The sequence below is a fragment of the Ictalurus punctatus genome, chromosome 12, assembly GCF_001660625.3.
Source record: "Ictalurus punctatus breed USDA103 chromosome 12, Coco_2.0, whole genome shotgun sequence".
NCBI lineage: Eukaryota > Metazoa > Chordata > Actinopteri > Siluriformes > Ictaluridae > Ictalurus > Ictalurus punctatus.
In genome coordinates this window covers 6,062,832-6,080,107 of record NC_030427.2, presented here as the reverse complement: position 1 = coordinate 6,080,107, position 17,276 = coordinate 6,062,832, and the positions used below count along the sequence as shown (strand labels likewise).

General features: G+C 39.1%; 1 protein-coding gene across 3 annotated transcripts in view; it reads left to right on the top strand.

Annotated features, from left to right (window-relative positions):
• Positions 1-17,276, top strand: part of abcc4 (ATP-binding cassette, sub-family C (CFTR/MRP), member 4) — a 77,167-nt gene that overhangs the window by 17,624 nt on the left and 42,267 nt on the right. For all 3 annotated transcript variants that reach the window (XM_017482055.3, XM_017482053.3, XM_047158983.2), the window contains 2 exons: positions 14,479-14,642; positions 17,050-17,175. In XM_017482055.3, coding sequence (XP_017337544.1) covers positions 14,479-14,642; positions 17,050-17,175 — 290 coding nt within the window. The remainder of the gene's footprint in view (positions 1-14,478; positions 14,643-17,049; positions 17,176-17,276) is intronic.

Genomic DNA, 17,276 nt, shown 5'->3' with positions numbered 1-17,276 from the left:
ATATAATATAAGTTACTATATCCTTCCTGGCAGCTTGAACCAATCTGGCCAATTCCCTCTTACCTTTCTTATTAACAAGGCATTTCCACCCACTAAAATGTCACTCGATGTTTTTTGTTTTTCACACCATTCTGTGTAAACTCGAGACTGTTCCCAAATGCAAATACTCAAACCAGCCCATCTGCTAACATCATAAATGCCTTGGTTAAAGTCACAGAAATCACACCTTTTCCACACAATCACTATATGAAAATTATCTGAAGTACTTGTTCTGTATCTGCATGATTTTATGAATTGAACTGCTGGCACATTATTGGTTGATTAGATGAGCATGAATGAGCAGATGTACAGGTGTTCCTAATAAAGTGCACTGTGTGTGTGTGTGTGTGTGTGTGTGTGTGTGTGCGTGTGTGTGTACACCGATCACCCATAACATTAAAACTGCCGGCCTAATATCGCGTAGTGTCACCCTTGTGCCACTGCAACAACTCTGACCCATGAAGTTGACTTCTTTGTCCAGCACATCCCATAGATGCTCGATTGGATCTGGGGAATTTGGCAGCCAAGTCAATAACTTGAACTCTTTGTCATGTGTGGCAGGGTGCATTATCCTGCTGAAATATGAAACTGTCATTAGGAAATACTGTTGACATGATGTGGTGTACTAGGTCTGCAACAATGTTTAGGTAGGTGGTATGTGTCCAAGGAACATCCACATGAATACCAGGTCCCAAGGTTTCCCAGTAGAACACAACCCAGAGCATCACACTTCCTCCACCAACTTGCCTTCTTCCCATAGTGCATCATGGTGCCATCTCTTCCCCAGGTAAGCGATGCACACAGCTACATGATGTTAATGAAAACGTGATTCATGAGACCAGGCCACCATCCTCCATTGATCCATGGTCCAGTTCTGATGCTCACGTGTCCATTCTTGGCACTTTGCAGCACTTAATTTGTATGTCTGCAGGTCCCAGAACAGTATGAGGCTTGTGATCTGGCATGTCAGGAGGCATGCAAAAGGTTCCGGTCCCTGAACTTAGACACATAAAAGTGCTTCTAGAGTCTCATGTAACCAACGATAGTCTATGCTGATAGGTAGACCATGTATGGTAATTGCTCACATTGGTACAGCGACATAATGAGTTTACAGCAGTGAGTATTCTCAGTACAAAGGGAAATCATTATGGATTGCACATTCTGTCAGCTTATCAAAACAGAAAAAGGCTTTTAACTACTACTACAGTAGTAAATAATTAACTACTGAGTGCACAACTGCCCAAAGCAGTAAACAGTTACATTAAACATTAACTGTAGTAAACATTAACTGCAAAACATAATCAACTAAAACGTGTCATACTTAACATAATATTCCACAAAGCTGTCATGTCAGTGTCCTGCTCCTCTTCCTTGTGACGTCTTTTGATTCGAGTTTGTGTGGCGGTCCTCTTTCCCTTACGTACTCATGAGCACACAAATAGCTTTAGATTCAAATTTGTAAACAGTGGACCCACAATGTTCAAAAACACCAGAGTCAAGATGGGGATCAGAAGGTATGCACGCTACGAGCTTCAAATGAGATTAATTTTGGAGAAAACCTGCACACACTCCATTCAAGTGTACTCCACTCACTCCACTCATTGGTATGGTATTCACAGTAGCCAACAACTGCTGTGCTGTTGTTTCTGGCACAGAACTTTTTGTGAATTTGAGTCCCTGTACTCCCTAAAGGCCTGAATGACTGTACATGGGCTGTTACCTCCATTTAATTCCTGGCAGTCAGTCTCACTTTCAAAGCCATGTGCTGGTTGACAATGTTTAGCCTTGCAAGCGTTTCTAAAAACCTTCTACGATCAGGCTAGCATTATCACTAGTCATGGAAACAGTTGCCAAACTGCTCATCAGAGACCTGCTGCCGTTTACTCTCTTAAACTCTTGTTTTTTAGTGTTTTGCTCTGTTTTCTCATTGTCATTGTTTGTGTTCTTAAATATGCTATTAATGATAACTGCTTTCTTTTCGCCATGACACACACTACAACGCATTCTACGTGACTGTAGGTTTTGCTTCCTGGCAACGATTTCAGGTGAACTTTGAACTTGAAATTATTATGTTAAGTGAAAGAGGGTATTGATATTAACAATATTTAAGCACCAGAAATATAAGATTAGCATTTTATTGCCCTTTTTTGTTATTCTATTTGACTGTTTTTACCAAGACATCTTTCTAGTCATGTATATTTTAGAGTAACAATGTGTGTAAAATCTATAGAAAAAAGGTTATTTTTGGTCAAGGTGTACCTGTCTCATAGTTTGTGTTAGAGACTGATCTAATATGACTTACTTAAATTATATAAAAATAATTTAAGTAAGTCATATTACGTACTTAAGTTTTGTGTTAAAGCTTTGGCAATATTGTTTTTAAAAATGTGCCAATAAAGGCATGATTTAAATTGAAATTGACAAATTTAAATAGAGAGAGAGAGAGAAATGAGAAGACATGTAGGTCATGTAATACCATTAGAAAAAAATCTTTGTTAATTATATTAACAAGTTTTACATGGGCAGTTATAATTGAGTTACTGTGTAGTCGAGCTACAGTCTTGTTCATCTGTCCGAGTATACATGACACAATGCATAATCGAATGATTGATACGGTTTGGTGCGATCCCTTGTGTTGCGCGTCACCTCTTGTAATGATCTGGGAGTATTTCCCTTTAAGACCAGGAAGGGAGCGTGACCGCTTCATTCTGCACTCTCGCTGCCTGTGTGTGAATCTGCAGCAAGTGAGCAGCCAAACTGTAACCATGATAATGGTCAGTATAATTAATAAAACCAACATAAAATGTTTAAACAGTAAACTGTGTCACATGTGGATCATTCGCTGATCAAAAGAACGACTCGATTAAAATGTATACATGCTGGACAAAGTCGAGTCCAATTTCGGAAGTTCGATTTCAGACAGACTAAAGTGTTTACGTGACATTTTAAAAAGTCAAATTATTGCTTTAGCTCAATTGAAATTGAACTTTTAACGTTCATGTAAACATGCTTACTGACCCTCGGGCTTGGGTATTTTTGAACAGGCCGTACCCTCGGTATGACGGAGTGGGTATTCCTGTTCCCATACTGTTATGCTAATGCAACGTCGAAGTTACCTTTGAAAGGGAACAAACATTTTCCCAATGGATGACTGTCTTTATTTCCAAATGTTAACACCACAAACTTGTCAGCATCTGCGTTTAAACAAGACAACAGAGAACAAAAGAACACACTATGGAACAGAACAGAAGAGAAAGTGTGTGTAGAGAGAGAATGAGTGTTTGTGTGTTAGTCTGTAGTTTGTTTGTTTGTTTGTTTGTTTGTTTGTGTGCGTTTGTGTCCTGTCTCTGTTGACACGCTCGCTGCTTGCTTCTTCCCCCTCTTCAGGACCGCTAAAAATTTAAGCGGTTGTTGTCTGCATTCAGACCACTGCAGCATATCGCAAGACTCGCAACCTCATTATATGTGATGTATAAATGAATAATTAAAACTACATATATTCAGAAACATTTAACAGTAACTGATGATCGCCACGTGTACCAAAGTAAAAGTACATTTCGTGATTAAAAATTTGAGCAAGAGGATAAGTATGGCCAATTAAACCTACTCTTTAAAATATGTATATTTAAAAAGTTACTCAAGTAAATCCTGTACCACTTTAATTTTTTTTTTTTTTTTTTGCGCTGACACAGACTGTCACTCTTACAACCCCAATTCCTTAAAAGTTGGGACGCTGTGTAAAATGTAAATAAAAACAGAACACAATGATTTACAAATCTCATAAACCCATGTTATTCACAATAGAACATATAAAACATATCAAATGTTTCAACTGAGGAAATGAACTATTTTAGGGAAAAAAATAAGTTAATTTTGAATTTGATGGCTGTAACACATCTCAAAAAAGTTGGGACTGGGCAACAAAAGGCTGGAGAATAAAGTGTTACTAAAAGAAACAGCTGGAGGAGCATTTTCCAACTAATTAGGTTAATTGGCAACAGGTCAATAACATGATTGGATATAAAAAGAGTATCTTAGAGAGGCAGAGTCTCTCAGAAGTAAAGATGGGATGGAATCTGGATGGAAGCGTATGTTACTCTAAAACCTGTATATACCTCTCAGCATTGATGGTCCCTTTCCAAAATGTGCAAGCTGCCAATCCCATAGAACTAATGCACCCCCATACCATCAGAGATGCAGGCTTTTGAACTGAGCGCTAATAAAAAGCTGGATGGTCCCTCTCCTCTTTAGTCCTCCTTAGTTTAGAGGACGCAGCATCCATGGTTTCCAAAAAGAATAAAAAACTTTGATTCACCTGACCACAGAATAGTTTTCCACTTTGCCTCAATCCATTTTAAATGAGCTTTGGCCCAGAGAAGACGGCGGTGTTTCTGGATCATGTTCACGTATTCTTTGCATGATAGCGCTTTAACCAGCGTTTGTGGATGGCATGACAAACTGTTCATAGACAATGAGTTCTGGAGGTGTTTCTGAGACCATACAGTGATTTCCATTACAGAATCGTGCCTGTTTTTAATGCAGTGCCGCCTGAGGTCCTGAAGATCACAGGCATGCAATATTGATTGCATACACAGAGATTTTCTCCAGATTCTCTGAATCTTTTGATGATATTATGTACTGTAGATGAGAAGATATTCATAGTCTTTACAATTTTATGTTGTACATTTTAAGTACATTACTGAGAAATCATTCCACACATTGTAGACTAGTGAACCTCTGCCTCTGACTGACTGGTGAATCTTTGCTTCTGAAAGACTCTGCCTCTCTTTTTATACCCAATCATGTTACTGACCTGTTGCCAATTAACCGCTAGATTGACTGAAATATTAATCTATAATAATCTTTTGATAAAAAATGTCTACAGTTTTTAGTGACTAAAACTAGACAAAAATAATTGTTTTTCTTTGACTAAGGTAAGACTAAAATTCCCAGACTTTTATACAACTAAAACTTGATTTAAAAAAAAAAAAAAAAAAAAAAAAGGGATAAAGTTGACTAATTAGGCTAAAAAAAAATCAAGGACATTTGACATAATAATATGACTAAATTAAAAAATTGCTGACAAAATTAATACTAATTTCTGGTAACTGTTGATCAGTCATCACATCGGCTTAGAGGAATTTTAGCCCATTCCTCAGTACAGAACAACTTCAAGTCTGGGATGTTGGTGGGTTTCCTCACATGAACTGCTTCAGGTCCTTCCACAACATTTCTATTGGATTAAGGTCAGGACTTTGACTTGGCCATTCCAAAACATTAACTTTATTCTTCTTCAACCATGCCGTGGTAGAACGACTTGTGTGCTTAGGGTCGTTGTCTTGCTGCATGACCCAATTTCTCTTGAGATTCGGATCATGGACAGATGTTCATACATTTTCCTTTAGAATTTGCTGGTCTAATTCCGAATTTATTTTTCCTGGAATGATGGCAAGCCGTCCTGACCCAGATGCAGCAAAACAGGGCCAAACAATGATACTGCCACCACCATGTTTCACAGATGAGAGAAATTTCCTATGCTGGAATGCTTCTTTCTTTCTGCTTGCAACCCTGCCTTGCTCACCATTGTTGTTCAGTGTTCGTCTGATGGTGGACTCATGAACGTTAACATTAGCCAATGTGAGAGAGGCCTTTAGATTAGGGGTCGGGAACCTTTTTTTCACCAAAACCCCTTTTTTTTTTCATTTTTGTTTAATGCATTTTTTCCCAAAGAGCCAATGCAAAAACTAATATTTTACTACTAGAAAAAACATTTCAATAACAATAACTTTATTTAGGTGCATAGACAACTAAAAACAAATTCAAATTCATTGTGCTTTCACTTTGATGTTGAGTTTCCACCAGAGCAGCATAAAACCTCTTCTGTGTGTTTTGAGTGAGAGAGAGAGGGGGAGTGTGTGTGTGTGTGTGTGTGTGTGTGTGTGTGTGTGTAGACTCATACAGCGCAAGACAACAAAAATCTGCCAAAGTTATATCCATGTAACATATTTTCCCTCTCTATCTCACGTGCTGTCATGTCATACACTGTTCGGGCTGACAAGGGCATGTCTTTTATTTCCTGAGTGATTTTCTCCTTCTTCAAAGTCTGCAGACAGTTCAGTTGCCATACTAAACATGCATGACTTTATATATCGTCTGACAGTAAAAGATCGAGCCAAGGAGCCAGCAAAGCTTGCAGTTGCTGCTGTCCGGCTTGCAATTTCCGTCGGAGTTCTGTGCACACCTTCCTTAGGCTTTTGTCCACTGGGTACTTTGCTGCAATAGCTGCATGTTGGGTTTTGAAATGTCTCTTAACATTTGATTTTTTAAATGAGACAATGCACTCTGTGCAAATCAGACACAGCAGAGCACCAGAGCTTTCAATAAAACCATATGTTTCGGTCTTGCTCTTGGAGTGATCTTTGTTGGTCGACCACTCCTGAGGAGGGTAACCGTGGACCTTAATTTGTACACACTCTGTCTGACTGTGGATTGGTAGAGTCCAAACTCTTTAGATATGGTTTTGTAACCTTTTCCAGCCTGAAGAGCATCAACAACTCTTTTTTTTTTTTTTCTTTTTTTCTTCTGAGGTCCTCAGAAATATCCTTCCACAATACCACAATTCCACAAACGTGTTTTGAAGATTAGACTTTGATAGATACCTGTTCTTTAAATAAAACAGGGTGCTCAATCATACCTGATTGTCATCCCATTGATTGAAAACACCTGACTCTAATTTCACCTTCAAATTAAGTGCTAAACCTAGAGGTTCACATACTTTTATGCGGAAGTGTTTCTTGTTGAAAAACCTGATGCACGTATAAATTCCCCTCCTCCTTTACATCTGCCACAATCTCAAACAAAAGGTCCTTTGACGATGTGATGGAATTTTGTGTGAAATATAATTAAATAATAATATGCTTAAAATGGGTATTGTAATTAATTGATCCTTGCATGTTTGAATATGCAAAGCTGCACAAAAGATGCGACAATTTATGTATTGTTTGTTAATTAATTGTTGAATAACCAGACATTTCACATTCTATCAGTGCATTTTGCTTTACTAAGAATGTTATTACCCAAGCTCCAACAATATAATGGCAGATCCCTCAAGCACAGTGAGGTCATCCAGCTGAGCACAGTCATCATTAATTGATGTCGCTTTGAAGTGACGCTTGAGAGAGCGAGGATATTCCATTCGATTGTTTTGATTCCTCGCTCCTCGCATCACATCTTTGCATTCTACCCTCACATCCCAAAGGGGTGGAGCTAAGAAAGGAGGCAAAAAAGTAAATGAGGATGCACAAATAAGAAAAACAGCCTCACAGAGATAAGTCAATGCAAATGTGAGAGTTTTTTTCCCATGCCACGTCACTCAGTTCTCAGTATTCGGTGTGCACGGATATCCAAAAATCTATAGCAAACCAAATTGGTCATTATTCGCGTACATTGTTATGCCATTTTATGTTTAAAAATGCCATTTTCTAATTGCCACCAGGGGTTTAGATAACGCCATTAGGTGTTAAATAAACGCTGAGCACATCCAGGCATTACCTTTAATGTCACATGCTGACCGGCGTTAAGTTAATGCCGCACATCACTTAAGAGGCACATTAATTTGCTCATTACAAAGCTCCCCCTCTATTATGTTTGAGGAATCTATGGCAAGTCAGATCATTCAATCGTTAAACACCAACCATGGCGAGAAGTAACTTTTATAATACAAGCAGATAATCAATGACTGCACCTGACTCCTGATGTCTTTCACTCCTTAATTAATGAATAAAATTTATGGATAGCAGAGACAAAATCCTTACCTATTTAATCCTTGCCTCGCCATCATTGGTGTTTTGACCCCCCCTTCAACCTCTCCAATGTTGACAGCACTCATACGTCTATTTCCCAAAGACAACCTCTGGATATGACGCTGAGCACGTGTATGAGGGAGTGTGAGAGCGATGACACCAAATTTAACACACCTGCTCCCCATTCACACCTGAGACCTTGTAACACTAACAAGTCACATGACACCGGGGAGGGAAAATGGCTAATTGGGCCCAATTTGGACATTTTCACTTAGCGGTGTACTCACTTTTGTTGCCAGTGGTTTAGACATTAATGGCTGTGTGTTGAGTTGTTTTGAGCGGACAGCAAATTTACACTGTCACACAAGCTCTACACGCACTACTTTACATTGTAGCAAAGTGTCATTTCTTTAGTGTTGTCACATGAAAAGATATAATAAAAAATGTGAGGGGTGTACTCACTTTTGTGAGATACTGTAAATACTGAGGATATTGCACATGCACATATACAAATAGAACTCTATTTCTATATGTATTTGCATACTCTAGCTCCAACCCCTTTGGATGTGAGGGAAGGATGCAAGGAGAGGGGAATCGAAGCAAGTCGAATGGAATATCCTCACTCTCTCAAGTGTCACTTCAAATCAATATCAATTAATGATGACTGTGCTCAGTTGGATTACCTCACTGTGCTTCAGGGATCTGCTGTTATATTGTTGGTGTTTGTTTAATAACAACATTGTTAATAAAGCAAAATGCACTGATAATATGTGAAATATCTCGGTTATTCAACAGTGAATTAATGAACAATACATAATTTATCACATATTTTGTGCAGCTTTGCATATTCAAACATTAATTTGCATATCTTAACAATTAATTACAATACTCATTACATATTATTATTTAATTATATTTCACACAACATCCCATCACATCATCAAAGAACTTTTTGTTTGAGATTTTGGATTTTGGAAGATGTAAAAGGGATGGGGAATTTATACTTGCGTCAGGTTTTTCAACAAGAAACACTTCCACATAGGGTACACCTGTTCCTAGCTCCTGTTCCTGTTCCTTGCTTCCTAGCTCCTCTGGAAGCTTCCTCACTCTTCGTTCTTCACCTCCTCGCTGTGCAATTAGAGAATTGATATGTCCTTCAAGATGGATCGATTTCCGGCTCACAGGCTGGAGGACAGAGGAGCGAGGAAACACAGAAGCTTCAATTTGAGTATTGAGAAGCACTTTGGTTGGAGCAAGATGGCAGTGTACATTCCTAATTGACTACAAAAAAACACAGCAATTTTTTTTTTTTTTTTTTGCAGTTTTGTAGGAAATTAGCTTGTTTTATTGTAAGTTAAAAGCCTGATAAAGACATGTGAAGCAATTTACTTATATTTCAATGACTTGCTACATATTCCAAACACACAATAACTTAAATCAACTTCTAGGCAGAGTAAACAAAAATTTTAACAAATTTACAGTCAAATACACATGGTGCATCCATTGATTCATGTTCCCTTTTTGAGGGAACTCAACATTGCATGAGCTCCACGCTGTGGGAAGTGTGACCGGCATCTAAAGCTTGTGTAGCATTATGCCTATTTATAGACTTGCCATGATGAGGTGACGTGGCAATTAAGTGCGTTGTGTGATATAAAAATTGCACCTGTGAAGCGTGCTGTCAGCCTTATAATCTTCAGCAACACTGCATGTTGGTCGTTTGCGTAACGTTTGCAAAAAGACTTAATTTTCTCTCTATCTTTTCAAAAAAAGAAAGAAAAATCTTTACTTTTCTGTCCCTTTTAAAAAAAAAACGGAAAATGAGTATGAGTGAGCGAGAATTCAGAAAGTGTGTTACGGCATTTCATCACAGGGGTGCTGGACACACAAGTGTCTAAGGATGGAGCATGCCAGGGCAGCGCTCAAGAGGTCTGACTGTGCACATTGTGAATAACTTACAATCAGGCAGCTCCGCTCGTGGCTCACTCTATTCATGGCTGAAGGGAGTTGAGTTTCAGTGCCTCATGGATCTGGGCCAGCTGCTGCCAAGGCAGCCAGCTGGCTCAGGTCCTGGGGATCTGGTATGGATCTAGAAGAGGAGCCGGAGACGAGCGCTGCTCTGTCACTTGCTCTGTCTTCCGGGTCCGGCTCTCCACCGGATTTTGGAGCTCTTGTCGTGACTGCTTCTTCCGCTATGGAAAGCCAGAGAAAAAAATTCCTCTCTGACTCCAAGGAGCCAAAAGGGTGTGCTATAAAATGGAGAGCAGCTCTCAATCATATAAAGAGCTGCTTGATGTGATTACTAAGGCTGGATGAGCTTTTTTCTCCCCAGTGAAAATAAATCTCCCTCACACTGCAGAAAACTCCCCTTTGTGCATGACAAAATATCACGCTTCTGGGGAAAACCATACATAAGCCATATTTATAACCCCATAGTGGGAATGAACGGCTATTTAGCTGTGCCGAAGGTGGAGGAGGCTCTTGTGAGCTACCTCTCTCCATTGACAGCAGGTAATTTAGGGGGACCGGCTTTGCCATCCAAGCCATGTGAGGCCACCTCCGCTTTGGTGGGCAAGGCCTATGCGGTAGTGGGTCTTGCTTGTGGGTCACTGCATACAATGGCAGTGTTCACCTGAGTTCACCCGGGCATCCATGAGTGGAGCCTGGGCCAGCGCTAGTGTAAGGGAGGCACAAAAGGCAAGTGTGGTGGCCGCCTCCCCCCACGGAGAGCCAGGGGAACTGGGTGGCCACAGTCGCAGCCTGCTAATAGGCCGGATCTGAGAATGATCATAAAGACCAAGCAAACAAATAAGGAGTGGTCTTGAGGGGCCGCAGAGGGACATAACAGGGGACCAAAGGTTGTTAGGGCAGTTAGCTACTACTGGAGGGCCTAACCTAGCCCAAAAAGTTAATGTCACTAAAAGACCATCTGGCAGCTTGGAAACTACTGCCAAATATGTCTCGATGTGTTCTGTCTACCGTAGGAAAGGGTTACTGGGTCCAGAGCTTGACCCCCCCCTGGTTCAGAGGTGTGCTCACTACAGTAGTCAGCACAGAGCAGAGCCCGACGTTAACACAGGAAGTAAGATCCGTCATGGACAAAGGGGCCATAGAACATGTACCCTGTTCCCTTAGGGAGGGAGGTTTCAACAGCCGTTATTTCCTAGTCGGAAAAAAAGATGGGAGTATGTAGCCAATTTTAGATCTACGTCATCTGAATCATACTCTTCAGACATACAAGTTCAAGATGCTGATGCTCAAACTTATTCCACAGATTCAGTTTGAGGACTGGTTTGTGATGATAGATCTAAAAGATGCATATTTCCACGTATAAATATTGTCTAGTCACAGGAAGTTCCTGAGGTTTGCTTTTGGAGGCAACTCATACCAATATCAGGTTCTTCCCTTTGGGCTAGCTTTATCCTCTCACACCTTCACAAAGTGCATGGATGCCATTCTGGCTCCATTGCGACTCCAGGGCATGTACTAAACTACCTGGACGACTGGTTAATTCTAGCATGATCCAGGATGGAGTAGGACGCGAAGTTGGAGGCTCCTGCTGATTTCGATTAAAATTGTAATTAATTTGCACTTTTTGGTCATACATTATATTTTGACTTATTCTACTCTGTTTCCTTGTTTGCAATTTTAACTTTGTGGTACGTTAAAATGTCTGGAAAGAACACGAAAACCCGTGGTAGCATTCAGACACGACTGAGGCCAAGTGTGCGCACCGCGAGTGAGCCCTTCTGTATCTGCGTCCCCCTGTATCTGCGTCGCAGAGCGGTGACCCTGACTTCGCTGCACTCAAGCTTGAGTTGCTGGCTTTACTGAGGAAGGACATCGCCGATATTTTTAAAAAGGAGCTCCAGAAGCTCCAGGAGACTCTCGGGGGTGCGCTGTCTACTATTCAGCTTGACCTGCAGGCCGTGAAAACACAGCTGGCTAGTGATAAAGTTTCTACTGAGGCTACCATATCAACACTGAAAGGTACTGTTGGGGAAATGGAGCACGCGATTTATTCTCGTAGCAAACGTATCAATGACCCACTCCAGTTACAGTGCACCCCTCTAATATTGGCACCCTTGTTTTTTATTGTTTAACCGTTTGATATTTTGTTCAAAATATTCACAAAAATACTCTGCTCTCATGGATATAAAACAATTGCAAACACAACACAGAAAAAATCTTTAGATTTAGGTGTGCAACAATTATTGGCACCAATATGAATTCATATGAGAAAAATATATTTGAAGTATATTCCCATTGATATTCTAGATTTTTTTTTAGTACACCTGAGTGTCTAGGAATAGCAAATAGTTCAACCATGACTTCCTGTTTCACAGGGGTATAAATATGAGGTAACACATAGGCCAAATTCCCTTAGTCATTCATAACAATGGGTAAGACTGATGAATATAGCTGTGATGTGCTGCAAAACGTTGTTGAGCTTCACAAAATGGGAAGTAGCTATAAGAATATAGCAAAAGCACTGAAAATGCCCATTTCCACCATCAGTGCAATAACTAAAAAGTTCCAGTCAATTAGAAACATTATGAATCAACCTGGAAGAGCATGTGTGTCTATATTGTCTTAACACATTGTGGAGAGGACGGTTCGAGTGGCCAGATAATCTTTAAGGATCACAGCCGGAGACTTGCAGAAGTTAGTTGTTTCTTGGGGTCAGAAAGTCTCCAGAACTACAATCCGAAGTCACCTACATCACCAGAAGTTGTTTGAAAGGGTTTCAAGAAAAAAGCCTCTACTCTCATTGAAACAAACTGAAGTGTCTTCAGTTTTCCAGACACTACTGGAACTTCAAATGGGATCGGGTTCTGTGGTCAGATGAAACCAAAATGGAGCTTTTTGGCAATAAACACCAGAGGTGGTTTTGGAGAACACAGAGAGGTAGTCATATGGAAAAGTACCTTATGCCCACGATTAAATATGTTTGTGGATCTTTAATGTTTGGGGCTGTTTTTCTGCCAGAGGACCTGGACATTTTGTTAGGATACATGGTATCATGGACTCTATTGAATATCAACAGATATTAAATGAAAACCTGACTGCCTCTGTCGGAAAGCTTAATGTGGGCCGTGGTTGGATCTTCCAGCAGGACAATGATCCAAAACATCATCAACATCAACACAAAAATGGTTTACTGACCACAAAATCAAGCTCCTGCCATGACCATCCCAGTCCCCTGTCTTGAAACTTAAGAGGAGTGTCCACCAGCGTGGATCATGAAATTAGAAGGATGTGGAGATTCTGTATGGAGAAATAGTCTCAGAACCTTTGTCATGTATTCTCCAACCTCATCAGGCATTATAGGAGAAGACTCTGAGCTGTTATTTTGGCAAATGGAGGTAGCACAAAGTATTGACTAAAATAATTGTTGCATACCTATATTCAACAAAAATATATTTTTTTTGGATAAACCTGTGTTTTTTTTGTTAGATATCCATGAGACCACAGACTGATCAAATGAACCATTATAATGGCAGCTACAGGTATCAAGCATTATATTCACAATTGTTTTTTTGCACAATATGATAAAATTTTATTTACTTTAAACATTTGTATAAACATTGTATCACTGCCAGTTCTTAAAATATCACATGAGCACATGACATAAACATAGGTTCATAGAAAATACAACCCACTAGAAACTTATAAAAACCTCACTTAATTTATGTCCGGATGTCAGTTTTATTGCTGAGGACACGTAAAAAAAAAAAAAAAAAAATCATTACAGACGTGCCCTTGATAAACAAATTAAATTTGAACAGGGCTTAGATGAATGTAAAATTTTACCATCAGTTACAGTCATGGGGAGACAAACACATCCTTCATCAATTCTATGTTTATGTTTTAGGGCTTAAATAACAATTGTGTGGTCGTCAAAATTAGATCCTTGTCCTGTTGCAAGATCCAATTTAGGCCCAGCTTAAGCTGCTGGACAGATGGCCTCACAGTTCATTGTTGTCTCAATGATTGTAAGTTTCCTGTGTCTGCAGAACAAGCCCAAATCACCACCCCTCCACTACCATGCTTGACATTTGGTATGAGATGTTGTTATACACTGTGTTTGGTATTCACCAAACATGGCATTGTGCATGATGACCAAACAACCCCACCTGGGTCTCATCAGTCGAAAGTTTTGTTGGGGTTTTTCGGATGCAATTTTGCAAATATGAATTGTGTTGCCATATTCTTTTTGGAGAGAAGGGGCTTTTCCCAAGTCATCCTTCAATTATAGCCATACATGTTGTTGTGTTTTTCCTGATTGTGCTGTCATGAAAATAAACATTTTGTGTGCTTACAGAGGTCTGTAGCTCTCATGATGTAGCTCTTGAGTTTTTCTTTATCTCTCTGAGCATTAAATGGTCTGACCTTGGACTGAATTTACTCACTCCTGGGAAGATTGTCAATTGTCTTGAAGGCCCTCAATTTAAACAATCCTAAACAATCCTACTCACTGTAGAATGGTGAATTTCAAATTTATTGGAGATAGCCTTATAACCCTTCTCAGATTGATGAGCAGTACTTTCTTTTTTCTTGACTGTATACTATCTTGTTCTATTAATGATAGTTCTATTAACAATCGTGTTCTATTAACGGGTACTTCTTTCTTCAGGTGACAATTTTCTTGCACTTCCTGTGGGTGGGGCCACTGCAAGCTGTAGCTGTAGTTTTCCTTCTGTGGCAGGAGATTGGACCTTCATGCTTGGCGGGTATGGCAGTGATCATTTTTCTGCTGCCACTGCAATCCCTGTTTGGAAAACTTTTCTCTAAATTCAGGTGTGTAAACACACAAACACCTCTTCCACATGGGTGAGTTTTGGGGAAAATTGAATTGGGATAAAAAGACAATCTAATATTAGTTATAGTTTTATTATAGATTAGACTGGAAGGTTATGAATGTAATTCTGGTTTTACAACTGCATGAAGGACTTCCAGGTAAACTGGTTCATATGGTTACATATGTTCCCTCCAAAGTATTGGAATGGCAAGGTCAGTTGTTCTGTTTTTGCTATACACTGATTACATTTGAGTTTAAGATCAAAAGATGAGTATTAAACGATGGATCAGAGTTTCAGCTTTTGTTTCCTGATATTTCCTAATGTACCTACATCTGGATGTGTTAAGCAACTTAGACATGGAGCTTTTGGTGGCAGATCACTCAATTTATATAAAAACCCTAAATATAAATGTTAAATCCAAATCTAAATGCAAATGTTAAATATAAATATGAATCCTAAATCTTATAGCTAAATATAAATCTAAATGTTAAATATAAACTTTATGTATTGTAAATAAAAAAATTATTTAAATCTAAATGTCAAATCTATATCTAAATGTTGTAGTAACTCAGTGCTGGAAGAGGAAGAGCAGAGACGCACAGGAAACCAGGATGAGCAAAAACTGGGTGTTTATTTAGTTGCTTGATGTGGATTGGTATTGGAGTGGGGGAGTGAAAAGGCCAAGTCATGGAGTGTGAGGCTGAGCAGAGGCATGACTTGATCCAGGCAGTGAGGTCATCAGCTGGAAGGAAGTGATGTGGTGGGAGTCAGCCAGGGAGCACTGTCATCCTCATAATTTTCGTTGTCTGTGGGGGACAAAGAAATAGGCATCAGCATGTGAACGCGCTCACATGGCTTTCTCTGAGGGCCCCCTTTTATACTCTGCCATTGTCTCCCGGAGGGTAGAGAGCTACCACTACAATAATTTTCTTCCAGCTGTGTGTAATTCTGCCGCCCTGCCACGCACTGCCATGCTGTCCAAAACAAAGCGAAGCGGAGCTGTCCTTTCAGCACCATTTCAGCGGCGGTGTGAGGAGTGGTAATCCTTTGGTGTGCGCAGGCTGTTGCTCCACCATCACAATGTTAAATCTAAATATAAATGTTGAGCTAAACATTTAGAGAACATGCAAATTTATACTTCCCGTTGCCTGTCTTAACTGATGACGCTAAACCAGTGCGACAGGTAGCAGAAAACCTCATTCAGGATTAATCATTCCTATCTACTCTTTTCAAGAATTTATCATCCACAATTTTTATTGGACATTTTTGAAACGATCCTACAGCATGACTATTATGATTGTTCTCTCTTCAAAGCACCCTCCAAATGCATCACTTACATTGTTTGGAATGCAGGTCACTCGTTAAATTGTTAAATGGCTAGTCTCTGTACCGTGGTAAAGTTGGTTTTATATTGGGACATTCACTGCACATTCAGGATTCTCTCCTGTTTCTCAAGAAATAAAGACACAAAAAGGACAAAATGTGTATTTTCTTACTCTGGAGTGGACAGAGAGCTGAATATAATTTTGAATTTTTCTCCCATTAAAGCGAGAAAGAGAATTTTCACCTTTCAGCATGACAATGATCCAAAGCACACATCCAAATAAACAAAAGAATGGCTTCAGCAAAACAAGATTAAAGTTTTGGAACAAGCATGCCACAAAGCAAAATAAATCCAACTCAAAAAATAAGACTGCAAGAAACTGTAAATGAGGCATATTTGAAATATTTAGCATTTTTGAACAAAAATAGGTTTTAAACATAGTTATTTAGTCATTTAATTGTCAATATTAAAACAGAAAATGAATGAACATGTATTTATTTGTATTTTGCTTTTCAATTTTGAAACCATATTGAATGACATACATGGACCTGCAAGTCATAAAATTTGTCATTTCAATTCTGTTTCTTTGCAGAAAAAAAATTAGCAAAAATTAACATTTTTTTGCTGTAGTTGCTAAGACTAACTCTGGGTTTTAAATGGCATAATAAGTTTAGAAGTGGAATTACTCATTTAATAATGTATATCATTAATAACCATTAATAAAATAGATGAAAAATAAATAAATAAGTACTGTATCCATACTGTGTTTTTTAGACAGTCCCTTACTGATTCCATTACTATAAACTGATGATGATCTGCTTTTCTGGTCATTTTCATTCAGTTTGTGTGTGTAACTAAAACACACAAGCTTTTTAAACTTGACAGTGTAATCCATGTACAAAAGTGCAAATTACATGATTTGCAGCCAGTAAATGTAAGTAAGTCTTTGTGTAAATTTACACACACTCAGGAGCATAAGTAGGATACATGAAGTTTTTTTTCCAGAAAATTATGTGATTTTCAGGTTTAATTAAAACAGATCATCATTCCTATTCCCCCTCCTGTCTGTGTCTCTCTTTAGGAATGCGACAGCTGTCCTTACTGACAGCAGAGTATGCACAATGAATGAGGTGGTGTCTGGGATACGAATTATTAAGATGTATGCATGGGAAAAGCCATTTGCAGCATTAATCAATGACCTCAGAAAGTAAGCTACAAAGGATTTTATATTTTATCTTAAGCAAAGCACAGTCTGTCTATGCCAAGGATGTCAAACTCAAATTCTGCCTGGGCCATGTATGCTTTGTT